This window comes from Macaca thibetana, chromosome 1 (assembly GCF_024542745.1).
Source record: "Macaca thibetana thibetana isolate TM-01 chromosome 1, ASM2454274v1, whole genome shotgun sequence".
NCBI classification, from domain to species: Eukaryota; Metazoa; Chordata; class Mammalia; order Primates; family Cercopithecidae; genus Macaca; species Macaca thibetana.
This window is the reverse complement of record NC_065578.1, coordinates 183,401,031-183,422,159: the sequence shown is the minus strand read 5'-3', so window position 1 is coordinate 183,422,159 and position 21,129 is coordinate 183,401,031. Positions and strand designations below refer to the sequence as shown.

Here is a 21,129-nt window from a genome sequence, read left to right as displayed (position 1 = left end):
ACACAAACACACATCTGAATTTAACTACACACTAATTATATGTAGTTTTCCTCCCCATAAACTTTTTCCACTGTTTAATGCTCATCTGTTCATTTTTGACTCCACATTAAAGGCTTAGAATATAGTTTTTTAGATATTACTGTGAATATTTGTTTAGGAAAGTATTATGTGCCCCAGAGAACACAAATTGAGCTAAATTTTAGTTCATTTGGAACTTTGGGATTCAAAATAATAAGCATGATAAACAAACAGCAGATCTGTATCTGATAACCTAAAAGCCTTCTCTTAATGTTAAATTACTTGCTTGTTTTTTTAAAATTCAGATCTTTTGAGCATTAAAATAAGAGTATACTAGTATATTGTTTACTTCTCTTTAGGAGAAACTGAAGAAGATGATCAAGACAGCTCTCAGAGCAGTGTCACTACTGTTAAGGCCAGATCCAGGGATTCTGATGAATCTGGAGGTAACGTTGCTTTATATACATATGACTCTTCTCATAGAACTATCTTTGGTATTCCATGAATTTGCTTTTTAAAAAAAAACTTTCATATTTTTATTACTACTTTATAAAAAGTGAATTTTTCTTTTACCATTTATTAAAATTAATTATTTCATGTATAGATCTGATTAATAATATGTCATGACATCTAAACAAATCACTTTTAGCTTTTTTTGATATTTGTGGAAAATAAGATATTTTTGTGTTCAAAGGAATTTGTTGTTTTTGAATTTTATAGAGAAACTAATCACATTGCCATTGGAACTGACAACACTATCTGGAGTGTTACTTTTAGGAAGTTTTCATTTAATTAGATAACTACCTTTATCTCTGGATTTTCAAATTCAAACCAAGTTATTAATTAACAAGTTCTGATTGTTTATGTGAATTTAAGTTCATTCAGTGAAAGAGTTGACTAAAGACTAAAGAGAGAAAAATACCAGTTTGAGGCTTAAGATAATGTTGAACAAGATCCCCCCCCCAAAAAAGATAATGCTAAACAAATTTGTAAACTCTGTAAATAATGAGTAATTTTATACTTTAGTCCTGCACTTTCCCCTCACCACCTCCTTAAAATTTCTGTAATTCCAATTCTTTTTTTTTTTTTTTTTTTGAGGCGGAATCTCGCTCTGTCACCCAGGCTGGAGTGCAGTGGCGCGATATCGGCTCACTGCAGCCTCTGCGTCCCGAGTTCAAGTGATTCTCCTGCCTCAGCCCCCCGAGTAGCTGGGATTACAGGTGTGCACCACCACACCTGGCTAATTTTTGTATTTTTAGTAGAGATGAGATTTCACCTTGTTGGCCAGGCTGGTCTTAAACTCCTGACCTCAGGTGATCCACCTGCCTCTGCCTCCCAAAGTGCTGGGATTACAGGCGTGAGCCACCATGCCTGACCTGTAATTCCTATCCTTTACTTCATCATTTCACTTCAAAAATAAGTACATAAGGCTGGGCACAGTGGCTCACATCTGTAATCCCAGCACTTTGGGAGGCTGAGGCAGGCGGATCACAAGGTCAGGAGATAGAGATCATCCTGGTTAACACGATGAAACCCCATCTCTACTAAAAATACAAAAAAATTAGCCAGACCTGGTGGCGGGCACCGGTAGTCCCAGCTACTCGGGAGGCTGAGGCAAGAGAATGGCATGAGCCCAGGAGGCGGAGCTTGCAGTGAGCCGAGATCGCGCCACTGCACTCCAGCCTGGGCAACAGAGCGAGACTCCGTCTCAAACAAAACAAAACAAAATAAAATAAAAATAAGTACATAACCTGGTTTTGTTTTTGTTTTTTATTTTTTTGAGACAGGATCTCGCTGTATCACCCAGGTTTGAGTACAGTGATGCGACCATGGCTCACTGCAGCCTCGACCTCCCAGGCTTAAGCAATTCTCCTGCCTCATCCTCCCAAAGTGCTGAGATTATAGGTGTGGGCCACCATGCCTGGCATTATAAGCCAGTTGATGGGCATTTGGCATTCTGTGTATTTCCCACCCTTCCTCATTTTTCCTAAGTATTCTTGATATAGAAATGGAGATTTGTAACACGCTGGTAGTGTCTAACCAGAATTCCTGGGTTCCATTCCTTCACTTTTTAGCTGTTTGCCCTTAGAGAGTTATTTAACTTCTGTGTTCCTCAGTCTCGTCATCTGGATTGTTGTGAGTGTTAAATTAATTCATATATGCAAAACATTACCTGGCACATAGTAGACACTAAGTGCTATTACTAGTGTTCATACGTGTTACATGAAGCTCTAAAAATCAGAGATTAATTAAACCATTTATATAGCCAATAGTTTGCTGCCATTGCTACCAGCATAACTATTTGGAAGTACATAAACCCCAGGTCCTGTGATCATGCCATCGCACTTCAGCCTGGGCGACAGAGGGAGACGCCATCTCAAAAACAAAAACAAAAAAAAGGCCACTTCACCTTTTTGTGTCAATGTGGCTGTTTCCAAAACAGCAACCTGATCACTTTTAAACTAATTTAGTTATAAATTCTACTTTTATATGGAAACTTTTCTACTTAAAAACATATAAAAATTCTACTTTTATATGTTTTTAAGAAGAGTAGACTGAAAGCAAGGCATAGTGATAGGTACCTATAGTCCCAGATACTGAGGAGGCTGAGGCAGGAGGATCCCTTCAGTTCAAGACCAGCCTGGGCAATAACGTGAGACTCCATGTCTTTAAAAAAAAAAAAAAAAAGAGGAAGAAGAAGAAAGAAAGAAAAAGAGTATACAAAAATATTGCCCACTTGCAATAAAAATTTAAAGCAAAACTGGATACTGATGATTTCAAGATGATCCACTGTTGTAAACTTACAAAATGTTTCTCAACTCAAAGGTTTTATTATCTCATTACCTTGTGGCATGTTCTATATCATAACAATTTTTTAAGTGATTATCAGCTAATTTTTTAGATGTGACGTGATACTTTAGAAACTTTTTTAACCTTTTATTTTTTGAGATGGAGTCTCACTCTGTCGCTCAGGCTGGAGTACAGTGGTGTGATCTTGGCTCACTGCACCTCTGCCTCCCGGGTTCAAGCAGTTCTCCTGCTCTCAGCCTCCTAATTAGCTTGGATTACAGGCACGCGCCACCACGCCCAGATAATTTTTGTATTTTTAGTGGAGACAGGGTTTCACCATGTTGGCCAGGCTGGTCTCGAACTCCTAACCTCAGGTGATCCGCTTGCCTCAGCCTCCCAGTGTGCTGGGATTATAGGTGAAAGCCACTGCACCCAGCCTAGAAACTTTTTAAAATAAATTATGCATCCAAGTTTTTAACCACCTGGGAGTTATCTGAATATTTTTGCTCTTTTTATTAATTTCTCACTGTTGTCTTATAAAATGTGCAGTTTAAAAGTTGAATATTATTTGTAGTGTACTGTTTTTTATTTTTTAGATAAAGCCACCAGATCATCTAGTCAATATACAGAATCATTTTGGCAGTCATCACAAAGTAGGTAAAGCTGTGTTTACAGTTCTACCTGTGAGCTTGGTCAAATGCTGTTCCTATTTTTGAAGATCCTCTTTTGAAATTTAATGTAAATATTGAAAAAGAGGAATAATGAATACTTAAAAAAAAAAAAACTTATCCAATATATCTCTACCCCTTGACCTTATGACACTTATGGAGTTGTTATTCTCTATATCCAAACCTGAATTTGAACTTAAAAAACAAGCAAAGGAACTACTGCTTCCTGTGATTTGTTGAATGTCTGCTAGCAATATAAATGGGTTGATTGTTTTTATTTTAACAGACTAATGTAGTAGTTTGAGCCTATTTATATGCACTTATTCTAATAAGGACATAAAATGTTATATTAGTACAATTTCAACTCTGTTGTAAAAGTTTGGAAGGATGAATGAATAAGTGATAAAGCACATGTAATAAAAAGTTAATGGCAAGCTCGGTGATGGGTATATAAATATTCATTTCAGTCTTACAACTGAATATTTTTGTGATCAAATATTGAGAAGATATAACAAAAAAAGATTGGAAAGTAATATACCAAAATGCTAATAATGATTTGCTTAAGAATCATTGGTGACATTTTTTTTAACTTTATTATTTTTTTTCTTTTTTTTTTTTTGAGATAGGTTCTCGCTCTGTTGCCCAGGCAAGTGTAGTGGTGCGATCATGGTTCACTGCAGCCTCGAACTCCTGGGTTCAAGGGATCCTCCTGCTTCAGCTTCCTGAGTAGCTAAGACTATAGGCATGTGCCACCATGCCCAACTAATTTTTAAATTTTTTATAGAGACGGAGTCTCACTGTGTTGCTCAGGGTGGTCTCAAACTTTTGGGCGCAAGCATTCCTCCCACATCAGCCTCCCAAGATGCTGGGATTGCAGGTGTGAACCATTGCACCCAGCCACCTTTATTATTTTGGTACTACTGTTTTTTTCTTTGGACATTTTTAAATCAAGTCTCCCAAAATCTGAGTTATTAACCAAAAATATCTTTGTATGTAAAAACCTTCAAGAACTTTTTTATTCCTTCCACATTACTTTCTTTTCTTAAGAAAAAGCCTTTGGAAGGCCGGGCATGGTGGCTCACACCTGTAATCCCAGCACTTTGGGAGGCTGAGGCAGGCAGATCATGAGGTCAGGAGACCGAGACCATCCTGGCCAACATGGTAAAACCCCATCTCTACTGAAAACACAAAAATTAGCTGGGCATGGTGGCAGACACCTGTAGTCCTAGCTACTCGGGAGGCTGAGGCAGGAGAATGGCCTGAACCCGGGAGGAGGCAGAGCTTGCAGTGAGTCGAGATTGCGTCACTGCATTCCAGTCTGGGCGACAGAGTGAGACTCCGTCTCAAAAAAAAGAAAAAATGAAAAAGCCTTTGGAAATATGTTTTATAATCATTGTGTTTATAGAATTCAATTTTATATTTTTCATTTTAATTTTTAGTAGGTTCTGGATTTATGACTATAAAATGAGACATAAAATGAATTAGCTGCTGGAAAAAAATCAGTTGTGGAAAATTACTCTTTGAATTATTTTATGTATTTGCCCTATTTTACTCCAAATCTTTGATCTTTGGAAACTCTTAAATGTATCTACCTGTATAAATGATGTTATACCCATGTGGTGAGATACTATTTAGGCTGGGGGTGGTGGCTCACACCTGTAATCCCAGCACTGGGAGGCTGAGGCAGGTGGATTACTTGAGGCCAGGAGTTTGAGACCAGCCTGGCCAACATGGTGAAACCCGTCTCTGCTAAAAATACAAAAATTAACCAAGTGTGATGGTAGGTGCCTGTAATCCCAGCTACTTGGGAGGCTGAGGTAGAAGAATCGCTTGAACCCAACAGGCGACGGCTGCCGTGAGCTGGGATCGCACCACTGCACTCCAGCCTGGGTGACAGAGTGAGACTCCATCTCAAAAAAAAAAAAAAAAAATACTATTTAGAAATGAAAAATGAGTTTTATATAATGAGTTATATATACTAATGAAAAGGTGATCAAGATGTATTTCATTGACTTTAAGATACTATTGATTTTATGTATCAATGAGAAAGAAAAACCATCCAGTTAAACTGTGCCATACCATTAATTAAAAGATACATCTGTAGATCAGAGGGCATTTTTTAAAAAGTATGTCTTAGAATTTGATGAAAGAAAGTATTAAAAGGTATGTATCCACTTTTTAAAAAGTGTATTTTTAGTATAGACTGAAAACAAAGCTGAGAGAATATATATCTGTCTTACTTACCATAGTATTTCTACATTCAATGTTTTGCACATACTTAACAGATAGATGTTCATGAATTTTTAAATTACGCATTTCTAGAATGGCACTTTTTTAAAACAGCTAGCATATGTTTGTATTCAGAAAAAGTTGAAAATAAATAAATGTAAATGGATACTTGTATTTATCATCAAAGAGTAACTCATTTCCTCAGGGCAGATCTGAAAATTCACCTTGTTAAAAGGTGCCATTTGTTAGTCATCCCATTGTGTCATTTTACAGTTATCCTTAAATACCTCCTCAAAACCTGAAGTAGCATGTTTTACTTCATAGCTACTTTGCAATGTCCATAAATCTGCATAGATAGTATATACCATTTCTCTATGGTATGGTATGTGGTATATGATATGGACTGCCTGGATTTGTATCTCGGCCCCACTACTTTTAGATATATAATTTTGGAAAAATTACCAATTTTGGTTTTCCCTTTTTTTTTCGACATAGAGTCTCGCTCTGTCGCCCAGGCTGTAGTGCAGTGGCGCAATCTTGGCTCACAGCAAGCTCCGCCTCCCGGGTTCACGACATTCCTGCCTGCCTCAGCCTCCCGAGTAGCTGGGACTACAGGCACCCGCCACCATGCCGGACTAATTTTTTTTTGTATTTTTAGTAGAGACAGGGTTTCACCATGTTAGCCAGGATCGTCTTGATCTCCTGACCTTGTGATCTGCCCACCTTGGCCTCCCAAAGTGCTGGGATTACAGGTATGAGCCACCACATCCGGCTGGTTTTCCCTTATTTATAAAATGGGAACAACAATAGCATCTGCCACACAAGAATTAAGCAAAATTGGCTGGGCACGGTGGCTCATGCCTGTAATCCCAGCACTTTGGGAGGGCGAGGCAGGCAAATCATTTGAGGTCAAGAGTTTGAGACCACCCTGGCAAACATGGTGAAACCCTGTCTCTACTAAAAATACAAAACATTTAGTCTTGCATGGTGGTGCACACCTGTCATCCCAAGTATTTGGGAAGCTGAGGCAGGAGAATATCTTGAACCCGGGAAGCGAGGGTTGCAGTGAGCTGAGATTGCACCACTGCACTCCAGCCTGGGTGACAGAGTCAGACCCTGTCTCAAAAAACAAGAATTAAACAAAATTATACTCAATAGCTGATACACATTGACTGTACGTAATCATTGTTTTGATGGTACTGATCCTAAAACTGACTCCTTCTTGTTGTCCAATTCCTAAACATTTTGAAGTTTAGAAATGAGGGGAAAAGAAATACACACACTTTTTATATATATATATAGAGTATATGCATGGTTTTTATATATATATATACACACTTATATACTTACATGCTTGGAACTGATGTTTTTTGTTTGTTGTTTGTTTTTAGTATCCACAGTAAACAAGCAAAATGTCTATGCAGCATGTTTTTTGTTGTTATTTTCAAGTATTCTATGACCTCATCCCTGTTTTCTGTTTCAGGTCGCAACTTCACAGCTCATGATAAGCAACCTTCAGTGCTGAGTAAGTAGTTGGTTGCCTGCTCTTTTTTCAGTCAATCAATTTTTTTTTTTTTTTTTTTTTTTTGACGCAGGGTCTTACTCTGTGGCCCAGGCTGGAGTGCAGTGGTGCTATCTTGGCTCACTGCAAGCTCCGCCTCCCGGGTTCACGCCATTCTCCTGCCTCAGCCTGCTGAGTAGCTGGGACTACAGGCGCCCGCCACCATGCCCGGCTAATTTTTTAAATTTTTAGTAGAGACGGGGATGGTCTCAATCTCCTGACCTTGTGATCCGCCCACCTCGGCCTGCCAAAGTGCTGGGATTACAGGCATAAACCATCGCGCCTAGCCTCAGTCAATCAATTCTAACCTTGCCTTATTCTCCTAACAAAAGTCGTAATAAAATTTCAAGTCATTTTACCCCTCTTTACCTTTTTAATTCACCACGGATTGGTACTACCTGTAATAATTACTCTGTGATGTGGAAATGTGTTCAGGGCTATTTTACCACAAGTAATTTATACTGAGTGATAATATATTTATTTGCTACCTGCTTTGCTATAGGAAGTGGTTCATCCTCACTGATAGGATCCTTTGAAATTATTTTTTACTTATAAAACTATTGCTTTTATTGTTTTCTTCCCCTCTTTTATTTTGTCTTTCTGATAGATTAATTTTATAGCACTGGAATATGGTATAAACTTTCAAAGTATGGGAAATTATCTTTTGATATATGTATTTGCTTCAGGCTCAGGATATCAAAGAACTCTTGAGGAATGGGCCCCCCAGACTGCAAGAATAAGAACTAGGATGCAAAGTAAGTAGATAAAGCTCTGTTAGTGAAATAATCTGAAGCGTATTGGCTATGTTTTTCTTGACAAAAATGTTTAGTTCTTCAGGTAAACATTTAGGTTGTTTGTGATTTCACTAATAAAGTACAGCTATGATTACTAGGTTAGTAATTTCTATTTGCTTGGACTGGCAGCACATGGGCTAGGTGTAGAATGTAAATACTGGCGGGAGCAAACCAGAGATTGATGAGTCTTAACAAGCTCTCAGTTCTAGCAGCAATACAGTCTGTATACAATAATGAAATTCTACTCTTTTAACAATACTTATTTTTCGCTTTTAGCAGATTTTGGAACAGCTTTGTATACTCATAATTTTACATAATAAAGGCTGAAATGCACAAGTTATATTTTCATGTTTAGGGTTTGGGTTTTTTTTTCTGTTTTTTGTTTTGTTTTGTTTTTGAGATGGAGTCTTTCTCTGTTGTCCAGGCTGGAGTACAGTGGTGCAATCTTGGTTCACTGCAACCTCTGCCTCCCAGGTTCAAGCAATTCTCCTGCCTCAGCCTCCCAAATAGCTAGGACTGCAGGTGCACACCACTACACCTGGTTAATTTTTGTGTTTTTACACGCCCAGCTAATTTTTGTAGTTTTAGTATAGATGGAGTTTCACCATATTGGTCAGGCTGCTCTTGAACTCCTGATCTCATGATCCACCTGCCTTGGCCTCCCTAAGTGCTGGGATTACAGGCTTGAGCCACCGTGCCCAGCCTTTCTGGGTTTTTGTGTTTTGTTTTGTTTTTGTGTTTTTTGAGATGAAGTCTCCCTCTGTTGCCCAGGTTGGAGTGCAGTGGCACGATCTCAGCTCACTGCAGCCTCCGCCTCCCACATTCAGGTCATTTTTGTGCCTCAGCCTCCTGAGTAGCTAGGACTTGTATGCATGCGCCACCATGCCCAGCTGATTTCTGTACTTTTAGTAGAGATGGGGTTTCACCATGTTAGCCAGGCTGGTCTTGAGCTGCTGACCTCTAGTGATCTGCCTGCTTCAACCTCCCAAAGTGTTGGGATTACAGGCATGAGCTACCACACCCAGCCTCATGTTTAGGTTTTGGATGGATTAAATGTCACAGAATTTAAGGAATACTATAAATTTATGTGATAAAACCATCATACTCTGAACCCACTTTCTATAATTTCTGTGGAAATGTGTCCACATTAAATCTTGACCATATTTTTTTAAAGTCCACGCATATTCTCTGCTTTAAGTGACCTTTAACCTCGCTCCCTACTGTACTCATCTAGCCACAATAGGTCTGGAGGTCATCAGGTATTCTCTTATTTAGATAATGTAAAAATCCACATCATGTATCTCTTGATCATGGGATAATTAACTCTGTAATTGAACCAGATGATGTCTGTGGCCCTGCTTTTCCATCAGTAAACTGGGAGTGGTCATAATTCATTTTTTCTTAGCAGTGACTTTTTTAGCGCACATATAAGTGAGTTCTTCAGCAGCCTAGAACCGAAATAACTTTTTGCCCTTGTCTTATTGTCGATTGTCATTTCTTATTGCTGTGAGTATATGCCTGATATTAGAAAACCATTTCCTCTTATAATTTGCTCTTCCTGACCTAATATTGTAGTTAGGAAACCAAATATTAATTATTCAGCTTATTAGAATTATGTTTGCAACCAGAATCAAACATTAAAATTAAATTTGAAGACCCAAGAGATACTCTTGGATGTAAAAATGCATGAGTTTTAGTATATATAATGTGAAAAGCTTAGAGGCATCTGTGTCATTTCTTAGTTCTTAACTATATATTCTGAGTAATTAATATCAGATAAATGACTTCCAGATAAGTGAAGTTAGTACATACTTACCAGAAAATGTTTGCATAATTTTTCCTCTAATAAGACACTGCAATACAGAAGGAAAAAATAATTATATTGAACATCTAATTAAAATGCAGAAATAGATATTTTTAGTTGCTAAATTAATAGCTAATTTTTAGTGTTTTATCTGTTTGCATTTCTACTTTGTCTTAAATTACTATATTTATTATGGCTTACAGAATTATACCTTGGTTGCCAGCCACCTACCATATATAGATACCACATTGAGCTTTCAGAGTTATGTAACAGTAACATACCAGACGTGTGCGTGTAATAGGATCTTTTAGACATTCAACCACGTGAGGACTTTAAGATAGAACGATGAGCAAGAAGAAAATATTTTCAATGGAAGTGAAAGACTACAGTGATTTTTCAAACAATGTTATATAATAGATTCCTCTTCAAGAGTATTTTTAAAAATGTTTTCTTAGCATTCCACATTTTATCTCTCATTCTTTATATATTTCTGCCTGCTTTGGTGAGGGAAAAAAAGTCATTTTTAGACCTGAATGTTCAGGAACCTTGGGCTATAGATTCTACTCCATGGAACATTGTCACCCAATGTTAGCACCAGTTTCCTGGGTAGACAGGTCCCAGTTCAGGCTTCTGCCTGTATCCAAACCTTTTAGGAAAGATGGAACCACTGTCTTTACTTTTTCCTGTTTGCCAGGTGATAAAACAATGATTATAGAGAAGAATATATGTGCATGGAGAGGTCAGAGCATTAATATAAATGCTTTGGAACCTGTCTCAGAAATTTAGGTAAAGAAGACAGTTTGTAGTTAAAGCTCTTGGGCTCCAGGCCTAGCTCTTCCACTTACTAATTGAGTAATCTTGGTAAAATCACTTAACCTTTGTGAACCTCAATTTTCTTGCCTTTAGAGACAATAGTGCCTATAACTAAATTATTGTAATGAGCTTATATGTGTAAACACAATTTTTTAAAGTCTAAAATCTCATAATTATCCAGGCTTATTTATTGTTAACAATGTTTTCTGTAGAATCAGTAGCAACTATGGAGGATTTGTGCCCTCTACTCTTGATGGTTATAGAGTGATTGATTATCACCATACTCTTTAGACTAGAAAAGCTTGAGTTTTTTTCTTTTTGAGACAGAGTCTTGCGCTGTTGCCTAGGCTGGAGTGCAGTAGCGTGATCTCAGCTCACTGCAGCCTCCGCCTCCTGGGTTCAAGTGATTCTCGTGCCTCAGCCTCCGAAGTAGCTGGTGGTGCACCACCACAGCCGGCTAATTTTTGTATTTTAATAGAGACAGGGTTTCACCATGTTGGCCAGGCTGGTCTCAAACTCCTGACCTCAGGTGATCCACCCACCTTGACCTCCCAAAAAGTGTTGGGATTACAGGTGTGAGCCACTGTGCCCAGCTGAGTTTTTTCTTTTAAAAAGATGTTTTTTAGAATTGTTGTTAGCATCTCTAGTAATGTTGATGAAAAGGATATCAGTTACCCTTTGGACGATGTCCTGCCTTGGCAGTATATACCCTGTTGTGTATGTGTTTGTGTTATATGAATTATATAAATATTATATATGGTACATAATTATTATTTAGCTGTCCTTCATTAACATCATAGAATTGCACTTCACAGCATTTTTATATATATTATCTCATTTGATCTTTGCAACCATGGAGTGAAGTATTCAAAATAAACATCTGATGGATTTGGGTTTTGTGTGGTTAGGTTTTTTTATTTTGTTATTTTAGTTGTAACTTTGATAACCTAACTTAGAAGCTCCTAAATAATGAAATATCCTAAGCTAAACTGGTAACTGAAAAACAATATTCCTCTTAGATTTGCTGTCATTTTGTCTTATGACATCATTATGGAGCTTTTTGTCATATGACCAAAAATAAGGCTATTTCTGAATGTTAGCAGAGCTAATATTATTCCTCCAGTTATTCCAGTGTTTCTCAAATGAAAGTTATTGATAAAACCCTAAGAAGATCCACCAGGAAGTTCGTTTATATATACAAAAATTATAAAAGTCCAGTCAAGTGATAGATGGCAATACTGGTAATATAGGTCATATGAATGAGATAACTCAGCCTCTATACTTTCTGAAGCCTGTCCCTCCATTTCCTCTCTTAGATTTTAAAACCTGCTGGTATGCTAAAAAAAGATGGAAGGGAAAGGGAAGGGTTAGGATTGTTTTTAATTTATTTTCTTGTTTTTATTTATTTATTTATTTATTTATCCGAGATGGGGTCTCACAGTGTTACCCAGGCTGGTCTTAAACTCCTGTGCTCAAGCTGTCCTTTCACCTCAGCCTCTTGAGTTGTTGGAATTACAGGCATGAGCCACTGTGCCCGGCTTAATTTATTTTCTAAATAAATTTAGATGGATGTAGAGATTTGACAGTTGTGAGAAAATTATTTTTGAGCTCTATTGTTTAACCACAAGCCTAAAACAGAATTACTTAATTACTTGTCTATTAACAGAAATGATGAGAAGTTTTTAAACGTGATTTTAAACTACTACTAGTATTTGAAATGGTCAGAATCCCCAGATGAAATATTGAATTGGTTTGAGGTAGAAAATAGTGAAGATTAAGATTGAGTTTTATATTAAAACACCTTATCCAGACAGCTCAGTAGTCTATAATCCACATTTTGTCCTTATTTTTCCCCTCTTTACAGCATCTTCACCAGGCAAGAGTTCAATATATGGCAGTTTTTCAAGTGGTATGTTTCATTTTATTATGGTGTGCTTATTTTCTTTGTCCTTTTTATCCCAGAAGTTTCACCAATCCCATTAGATACTTACGGGTCAAATACTTCCAAACTTCCTCTGAAAACTAATTATTGTGTGCTTTCTACTAGACCCCACCATATGCTGTGAACAGCTATGAAAGAAATAGGTCTTGTGTCTCAAGGAGCCCTCAGTCTAATCAGCACTCAGATGTTCTACTTTTTCTTCTGCTTCTGGCTGATCTCTGTCTTCTTTTTTTCCTGGTGGAATTTGTATCTTCTTTGTCTACTAGAAATAAATACTCAAATTATGAAACATAAGTTGATAGTCTTATTTTATTACTCTCACCATTAGATGACAACATTCAGAAATCAGAGCTTGGAAACCAGTCACCATCAACCTCCAGCCGACGTAAGTTTGTGTATTCAGTTTTAATTAAATATTTCTGTAAAATTGGTATTCCATAATTATTCCATAATTATTTAAAAATGGTTTTTGACAGCAGTATGACTTGATGCTATTTGAAGAATCATATTTTAAGCACTTTAGAGGAAAAAGTATATATTCTACTAGCAGTGAAATTATTTATGGACAAACTATATATGAGACAACATCTGGTATTGCCCCTTCACTTTACCGTCCATAAGACCAAAAGTAATAGCTAATAATAAGTAAAGCTACTAATACTGTTAACTGAGGAAACCATGCTGAATTGAAAGACAGCCAGCCAGAGCATGACTTTTGGGATTACAATGGCTTTCGGAGTCTGCACACTTGCATTTGAACTAGATTGGACCACTTACCTCCTTTACAGCCTTGTTGCAAGTTTCTTTAGTTCTCCAAGTCTTATTATCCTGAAACAGTACTAAGAAAATAAATTCATGGGCTGAACATGGTGGCTTATGCCTGTAATCCCAGCACTTTGGGAGGCCGAGGCAGGCGGATCGTGAAATCAAGAGATCGAGACCATCCTGGCCAACATGGTGAAACCCTGTCTCTACTAAAAGTACAAAAATTAGCTGGGCATAGTGGCACACGCCTGTAGTACCAGCTACTCAGGAGGCTGAGGCAGGAGAATTGCTTGAACCCGAGAAGCGGAGGTTGCAGTGAGCCGAGATCGCACCACTGCACTCCAGCCTGGAGACAAAGCGAGACTCCATCTCAAGCGGTGGCTCAAGCCTGTAATCCCCCCACTTTGGGAGGCCGAGGTGGGCGGATCACAAGGTCAGGAGATTGAGACCATCCTGGCTAACATGGTGAAACCCCGTCTCTACTTAAAAACCGCAAAGAAAATTAGCTGGGGGTGGTGGTGGGCGCCTGTAGTCCCAGCTGCTCAGGAGGCTGAAGCAGGAGAATGGTGTGAACCCAGGAGGCAGAGCTTGCAGTGAGCCGAGATTGCACCACTGCACTCCAGGCTGGGCAACAGAACAAGACTCTGTCTCAAAAAAAAAGAAAATAGATTAATGATGATTCTCACATTTTTTGTTCTTGGTACCGCTTTACACTAGTAAAGTTATTAAGAACTTCAAAGAGCTTTTTGTTGAAAATATGGGTTATATCTATCCATATGTACCAGGAAATTAAAGTTGAAATTTAAAAAAAATATTTATTAATTGATTTTAAATAATTTAGCAAGATGAGTGACAGATCAGATTGCTTTGCATTTTTTCTGATCTCTTTAAAAAATGGATTTCGATTATATATGCTTCTGTATTCAGTCTGTTACAATATATTTTGGTTGAAGTATCTACAAAAAATCCAGCTTTATACAGATAGGAAAAATTTTAATAGCCTTTTCAGATAATTGTGGCTATTCTTTTTTGAACTCTCCAAAACTCAACAAGTGTTAGTTTCTTAAATGTTACTTGAAATAGGATATCTGAAACCATCTTACTGAGCTTTTAGTACTCTATTACAGTAAAATTCATTGGTCTTTCTTATACTTTGAATGGAGTATCGTGCACTGGTCATTTGGAAAACATTGGTTCACTGAGAAATGCAGATTTTCCCAAACATTGACACATTAGGAATGTAATATAAAATATCAAACTCATGGTGGCAGATTTAGGATTCTAAAATCCTAATTTTCACTTGAAAGCAAATGTCTGCAGAATACACAAGTCTGACCATAGTTTACTTGTTCTTTCAAGTAAAAAATAGTATTCCTGAAAAATGTGCTAATTCACCTTGTAATTCATTTGCACAAAATTATTTTCCTTGAGACAACCATGGTACTGTATGATGCAGCAGAAGTGCTTTGTGCGTACTTGCCATTTCTTCAGAAAGAATGTTGACAAGATATGTACCCAAGGATTGAGATTTAATAAGATAAATAATTAACTGCTTCATAAAGGACATTCTTAAGTAAAGGAATGTCGCTTTGTTAAACCTTGAATGCATGGCAGTGAAAAATAACAACGACTACAGTCGTACAGTTTGGTGCCACTGCCCTGTAACTCATGCTAAAGCATCAAAAGTTTTTCCCACCATTGCTTTTGCATTATCAGTGCAAATGTCAACACAAGGTGAAAGTCAAATAACATCTTAGTGTTAGAAGAATAGTTTTAACTGGCCGGGCGCGGTGGCTCAAGCCTGTAATCCCAGCACTTTGGGAGGCCGAGACGGGCGAATCACGAGGTCAGGAGATCGAGACCATCCTGGTTAATACGGTGAAACCCCGTCTCTACTGAAAAGTACAAAAAACTAGCCGGGCGAGGTGGCAGCGCCTGTAGTCCCAGCTACTTGGGAGGCTGAGGCAGGAGAATGGCGTGAACCCGGGAGGCGGAGCTTGCAGTGACCTGAGATCTGGCCACTGCACTCCGGCCTGGGCGACAGAGCGAGACTCCGTCTCAAAAAATAAAAACAACAAAAAAAAAGAAGAATAGTTTTAACTTCATGGACATCTCCCCTGCAAAATAGGGTCTTGAGGTACCCCACAGATCACACCTTGAGAACTGCTGCTCTAAAAGGTCCATACTAAAATTAATAGCTTGAAACAGTCAATAAATAGAAGGTCTAAAAGTATTATTGGTACTATCATATTAACTGAATAAATGAAGTAGAATATGAGAAAGAACTTTATAAACTGAAAAGCACTAAATATAAATTAATACTATTATTATTGCCAATAGTAATTAACGAGTTACAAACTAAGTTTTACCAGTGTTAACTTGCATACCACAAAAGGCCATACATCAGTAAAATTAAAGGGACAGCTAGCTATTATAACATGTAGAAGATGTTCATTCATATTGCCTACTTTTCTTTTTTTTTTTTTTTTGAGATGGAGTCTTGCTCTGTCACCCAGGCTGGAGTGCAGTGGCGTGATCTTGACTCACTGCAACCTCCGCCTCCCATGTTTAAGTGATTCTCCTGCCTCAGCCTCCCAAGTAGCTGGGACTACAGGCTTGTGCCACCACACCCAGCTAGTTTTTTGTATTTTTAGTAGAGATGAGGTTTCACAGTCTCGATCTCCTGACCTTGTGATCCTCATGCCTCGGCCTCCCGAAGTGCTGGGATTACAGGCATGAGCCACTGTGTCCAGCCTGCATCCTTTTCTTTATCCTTTTATATACTTCAGAAATATTTCACCTTGAATAATTAGCCATGTGAATGCTGAGTTTCTAAATTAAAAAATATTTTATAAATTGTCTTTTAATAGTCTATTCTCCCAGCTGTTAGCAGTGGAAATAATAAACTTCACTTTATAAACTGTATTATTTTTCTGACTTGTTTATGCCATTTCTTTTTTTTTTTTTTTTTTTTTTTTTTTTTTTTTTTTTTTTTTTTTTTTTTTTTTTTTTGAGACGGAGTCTCACGCTGTTGCCCAGGCTGGAGTGCAGTGGCATGATCTCGGCTCACTGCAAGCTCCGCCTCCTGGGTTCACGCCATTCTCCTGCCTCAGGCTCCTGAGTAGCTAGGACTACAGGCGCCCGCCACCGCGCCCCGGCTAATTTTTTTTTGTATTTTTAGTAGAGACGGGGTTTCACTGTGGTCTCGATCTCCTGACCTTGTGATCCGCCCGCCTCGGCCTCCCAAAGTGCTGGGATTACAGGCTTGAGCCACCGCGCCCGGCCTATGCCATTTCTTTTGTTTAAAAACTTTTTTCCTCAAAGATATTTTTATATTGAAGAGACATATGCATATTTATATACATAATTCCAAGTGTATGCATGTAAGATTTTCTTGAGAATGCAATAAATTATTTTATTAAGAAAATTATCAGCTTTCTTCTTTAAAGTTTTCTCTTTTACCTAATGTTTACAAAGATTGATACTGATTTTAAAAGTCACTTGCCTTGAATCTAGGAAAATGGTATTTATATCTGTCATTTCTTTTTTTCTAAGTAGAAGTGACTGGACAACCCCAAAATGCATCTTTTGGCAAGAGGAACTGCTGGTGGCTACTTCCTCTGATAGCTGCTCTTGCCTCTGGGAGTCTTTGGTTCTTTAGTACTCCTGAGGTAGAAACCACTGCTGTTCAAGAGTTCCAGAACCAGATGAATCAACTTAAGAATAAGTATCAAGGTCAAGATGAGAAGCTGTGGAAAAGGAGCCAAATATTCCTGGAAAAACATCTTAATAGCTCCCATCCTCGGTCTCAGCCTGCTATCTTGCTGCTCACTGCTGCCCGAGATGCTGAAGAAGCGCTTAGGTGTCTGAGTGAACAAATTGCTGATGCCTATTCTTCTTTTCGTAGTGTCCGTGCCATCCGGATTGATGGGACAGATAAAGCTACTCAAGACAGTGATACTGTCAAACTAGAGGTAGACCAAGAACTGAGCAATGGATTTAAGAACGGCCAGAATGCAGCTGTGGTACACCGCTTTGAGTCATTGCCCGCAGGCTCTACTTTGATCTTCTACAAATATTGTGACCATGAAAACGCAGCCTTCAAAGATGTAGCCCTAGTCCTGACTGTCTTATTGGAGGAAGAGACACTTGGAACCAGTCTAGGCCTAAAGGAAGTTGAAGAAAAAGTAAGAGATTTCCTTAAAGTCAAGTTCACCAATTCTAACACACCCAACTCCTACAATCATATGGACCCAGACAAACTGAATGGCCTCTGGAGCCGCATTTCTCACTTAGTTCTGCCTGTGCAACCTGAAAATGCCTTGAAAAGGGGCATCTGCTTATAAGAAGTGAGAGAAGAAAAATCATGTCCCAAGTTCTGAGAATTGTTCCCATTTTCTAACCAGAGACAGAATTCAGAGCTCTTTTTGAAAGAACTGGTTTCTTTTTAAAGGAAATTAAGTTCTTACATAAACACAGAACATAAAAATCATTTGTCAACCTAATTATCTAGGATATGAGAGAATCATTTCAGTTTCCATTGAGAGCTGTGTTAAAGGTATCTTAGGAGTGCAGATTATATGCAGTTCCTTAGAGAATCTATTTTGATTCTGGGCTGAATTATTACAGTTATGTATGACCAGTGAAAGGGATTTGTCTCCTTATGAACCTTCCTGATTTTTTAACTTAGATTTCTCACTAAGTTTCTTGAGTTATTAGTAAGATTGCTCCCTAAATGTAACCATGGATTTTCCCATTATGTTCCCTTTTATACCATGTAGGTGTGAGTTCCTTAGCTTCTGCCTATAGGAACATAAGTAATGAAAGGTCACGTAGGTGTGTGTTTGGAATTTTTTTTTCTTTTGTTTGTTGGAAGATGGAAAGAACAAGGCAAGGAAGAAATTAATGGGGAAGCTGAAGGGAGGAAATGTTATAGTAATCCACTGAGGTGTAGGTCAAACATAGGTATATGAACTGTTAATCTTAGTGGATTCCATTGGGATTTGTTTTTTATATCTCCTTTTTCCTTCCTTGAAGAAAAATTCTTGGCCCTCCCAAGGATTCTTCATGTATATTGCAAGATTTAATATATTTGTTCACTTGACTCTTAAGAGTAGGTCAGGTTGGCCAGGCGCGGTGACTCACGCCTGTAATCCCAGCACTTTGGGAGGCCGAGGCGGGCGGATCACAAGGTCAGGAGATCGAGACCACGGTGAAACCCCGTCTCTACTAAAAATACAAAAAATAGCCGGGCGCGGTTGTGGGCGCCTGTAGTCCCAGCTACTCGGGAGGCTGAGGCAGGAGAATGGCGTGAACCCGGGAGGCGGAGCTTGCAGTGAGCCGAGATCGCGCCACTGCACTCCAGCCTGGGCGACAGAGCGAGACTCCGTCTCAAAAAAAAAAAAAAAAAAAAAAAAAAAAGAGTAGGTCAGGCCGAGGCAGGTGGATCACCTGAGGTCAGGAGTTCGAAACCAGTCTGGTCAACATGGTGAAACCCTGTCTCTACTAAAAATACAAGAATTAGCCGGGCATGGTGGCACATGCCTGTAATCCCAGCTACTTGGGAGGCTGAGGCAGGAGAATTCGCTTGAACCCGGGAGGCAAAGGTTGCAGTAAGCCGAGACCAGGCTTATTGCCCTCCAGCCTGGGCAACAAAAACAAAACTCTGTCTCAAAAAGAAAAAAAAAAAAAGACTAGGTCAATTCGTAACAGTTTATTTTGGACACATCCTGAAGCTTTTGTTTTGAATTAAGAAATAGTTTCAGGAATTGACAAACCATTTGTCAACCTGCTGTCCTGGGCTATTGAAGAAGATTTCGTTTTCTGTGCATCCAGTTGTTGCAGTCCAGGTCCTCTAGTGCAACGCCATAGCAAATATAAAGATTTACTATGCACGTGATACATTTTATGGAGTGCCTCAAGCCAAGATAGTGAACTTACATGAAGAGTGTGAAATGTATTTCTTTACTACTATAGTAGTATAGTTATAACTTTGCATCTATAATTGAGCTTTCTCATCTGTCAACTGCTATGGTTTTCTTAAAATGTTACAATTCTATATCTATCCACCTTGTTTTTTTATTGTCCACAAACCATTAAATGTAAATATTGTTTATAGAGAGAGTCAGTCATTGGCTTTGTCATTTACCCTTTGAGAGTTCCACAAGTGGTAGTAGAGTGGTCTAACTTCTTTCCTCTAGTACTACCAGTATTCATAAATGTATGCCCCTTACTATAATTTGTTCCTCTTAGAAGTCAGATCATCTGATTTATAGAGGATTATGAAAACCAGAGTTTTTGAAAAGGCTTATTTTATACATACATATTATATAGAGAAATAACTGTTTTTATTAAATGTTTCACTGACCCAAGTAATTTAAAAGTAATATGTTACCTGTGTCTTTCAGGAAAAATAATTATAGCAGCTGATCTGTAAATGACTTTAAAAGCTATTTTAGTAATTTAAATAAATTTACTTTCTTGGTTTGTACTCTGTGTTATATATTTAATGATTTATCATATTTAAAAAAAGAAATCCAAGTCTTTTCCTTGAACAATTTTAGCAACCTTGGCTAGGAGAAACAAAAACCAAAGAATTGGAGCCATTTGCAAGTACATTGGTTAGAAGTGGGATAGCCATAACTTTCCATTTTATCTCGGCACTTAGGGTTTGTAAAAATATAGTTAATTTAGGTATTCCTGACTTGGCAAAAGAATCTCCACAGCAGCTTTTCTTTCTTTTTTTTTTTTAAGTAGACATGGGATCTCGCTATATTGCCCAGGCTGTTTTTGAACTCTTGGCCTCAAGCAGCCCTCCTGCCTAAGCCTCCTAAGTAGCTAGGATTACAGGTGTGAGTCACAACCCCTGGCTTCTTAACCTTTTCTTCATCACCTCCCTGAAGAGCTTTTTTAGATTTTTTTCTAGTCACCCCTTCCCCATGAAATTTCAACACCACATATGTACTATGTATCTGTTTATGGACTGTAAATGTTTTTTGCTTTATATAAAATATAATTTTTTTGTCCCCAATGAACCAATTTTCACCCCTATTGAGAATGCATGCTCAAGAGCATCCACATTTTAGATAATTGCTGCCTAAAACATTCTATTTGCTATTCATGTTATTGTGATCCTTTTAGAAGGGAAAATTTATTTTTTATTTTATTTACTTACTCTTATTTTTAAGACAGTCTCACTCTTGCCCAGGCTGGAGTGCAGTGGCACAATCTCGGCTCACTGCAACCTCCGCCTCCCACGTTCAAGCGATTCTTCTGCTTCAGCCTCCTGAGTAGCTGGGATTACAGGTTCACACCACCATGCCGGGCTAATTTTTTGTATTTTTAGTAAAGATGGGGTTTCACCATGTTGGCCAGGCTGGTCTTGAACTCCTGACCTCAGGTGATCCACCTGCCTTGGCCTCCCAAAGTGCTGGGATTACAGGCATGAGCTGCGGAGCGTGGCCTAGAAAGGAAAATTTAAGACATCAGCTTCAAAATAGGAGCTAGTTCTAGAGAAATGGAGCACATTGTAACTGGCCGACAACAGTGGCCCAGGAAAACCACAGTATGGTACATTCTTAAACTTTTGAAACTTAATTTGCTTCATTTCTTTTAATGACTTTAATATTTAAAGATGTTTTCTAAACCTCTAATCCTGAAAAAAAAATTGGAAGTAAACTGATTTTCATTCAGTGAAGAGAACTGCCATTTAGAAGTGATAGGGGTTTACACACTTTGTACCATTA

General features: G+C 38.2%; 1 protein-coding gene across 8 annotated transcripts in view; it reads left to right on the top strand.

Annotated features, from left to right (window-relative positions):
* The window catches only part of TOR1AIP1 (torsin 1A interacting protein 1), a 38,686-nt gene extending 18,808 nt beyond the window's left edge, over nt 1–19,878 (top strand). For 2 of the 8 annotated variants that reach the window (XM_050766211.1, XM_050766184.1), the window contains 7 exons: nt 378–464; nt 3,405–3,461; nt 7,189–7,230; nt 7,953–8,021; nt 12,542–12,586; nt 12,948–13,004; nt 16,943–19,878. In XM_050766211.1, coding sequence (XP_050622168.1) covers nt 378–464; nt 3,405–3,461; nt 7,189–7,230; nt 7,953–8,021; nt 12,542–12,586; nt 12,948–13,004; nt 16,943–17,730 — 1,145 coding nt within the window. In that variant the 3' untranslated portion in view covers nt 17,731–19,878. Of the gene's footprint in view, nt 1–377; nt 465–3,404; nt 3,462–7,188; nt 7,231–7,952; nt 8,022–12,541; nt 12,587–12,947; nt 13,005–16,939 lie in introns of all 8 variants that reach the window. The other 6 variants (XM_050766193.1, XM_050766174.1, XM_050766235.1 and 3 more) reach the window with 3 other exon arrangements.
* The last annotated feature ends 1,251 nt before the right edge of the window (nt 19,879–21,129 follow it).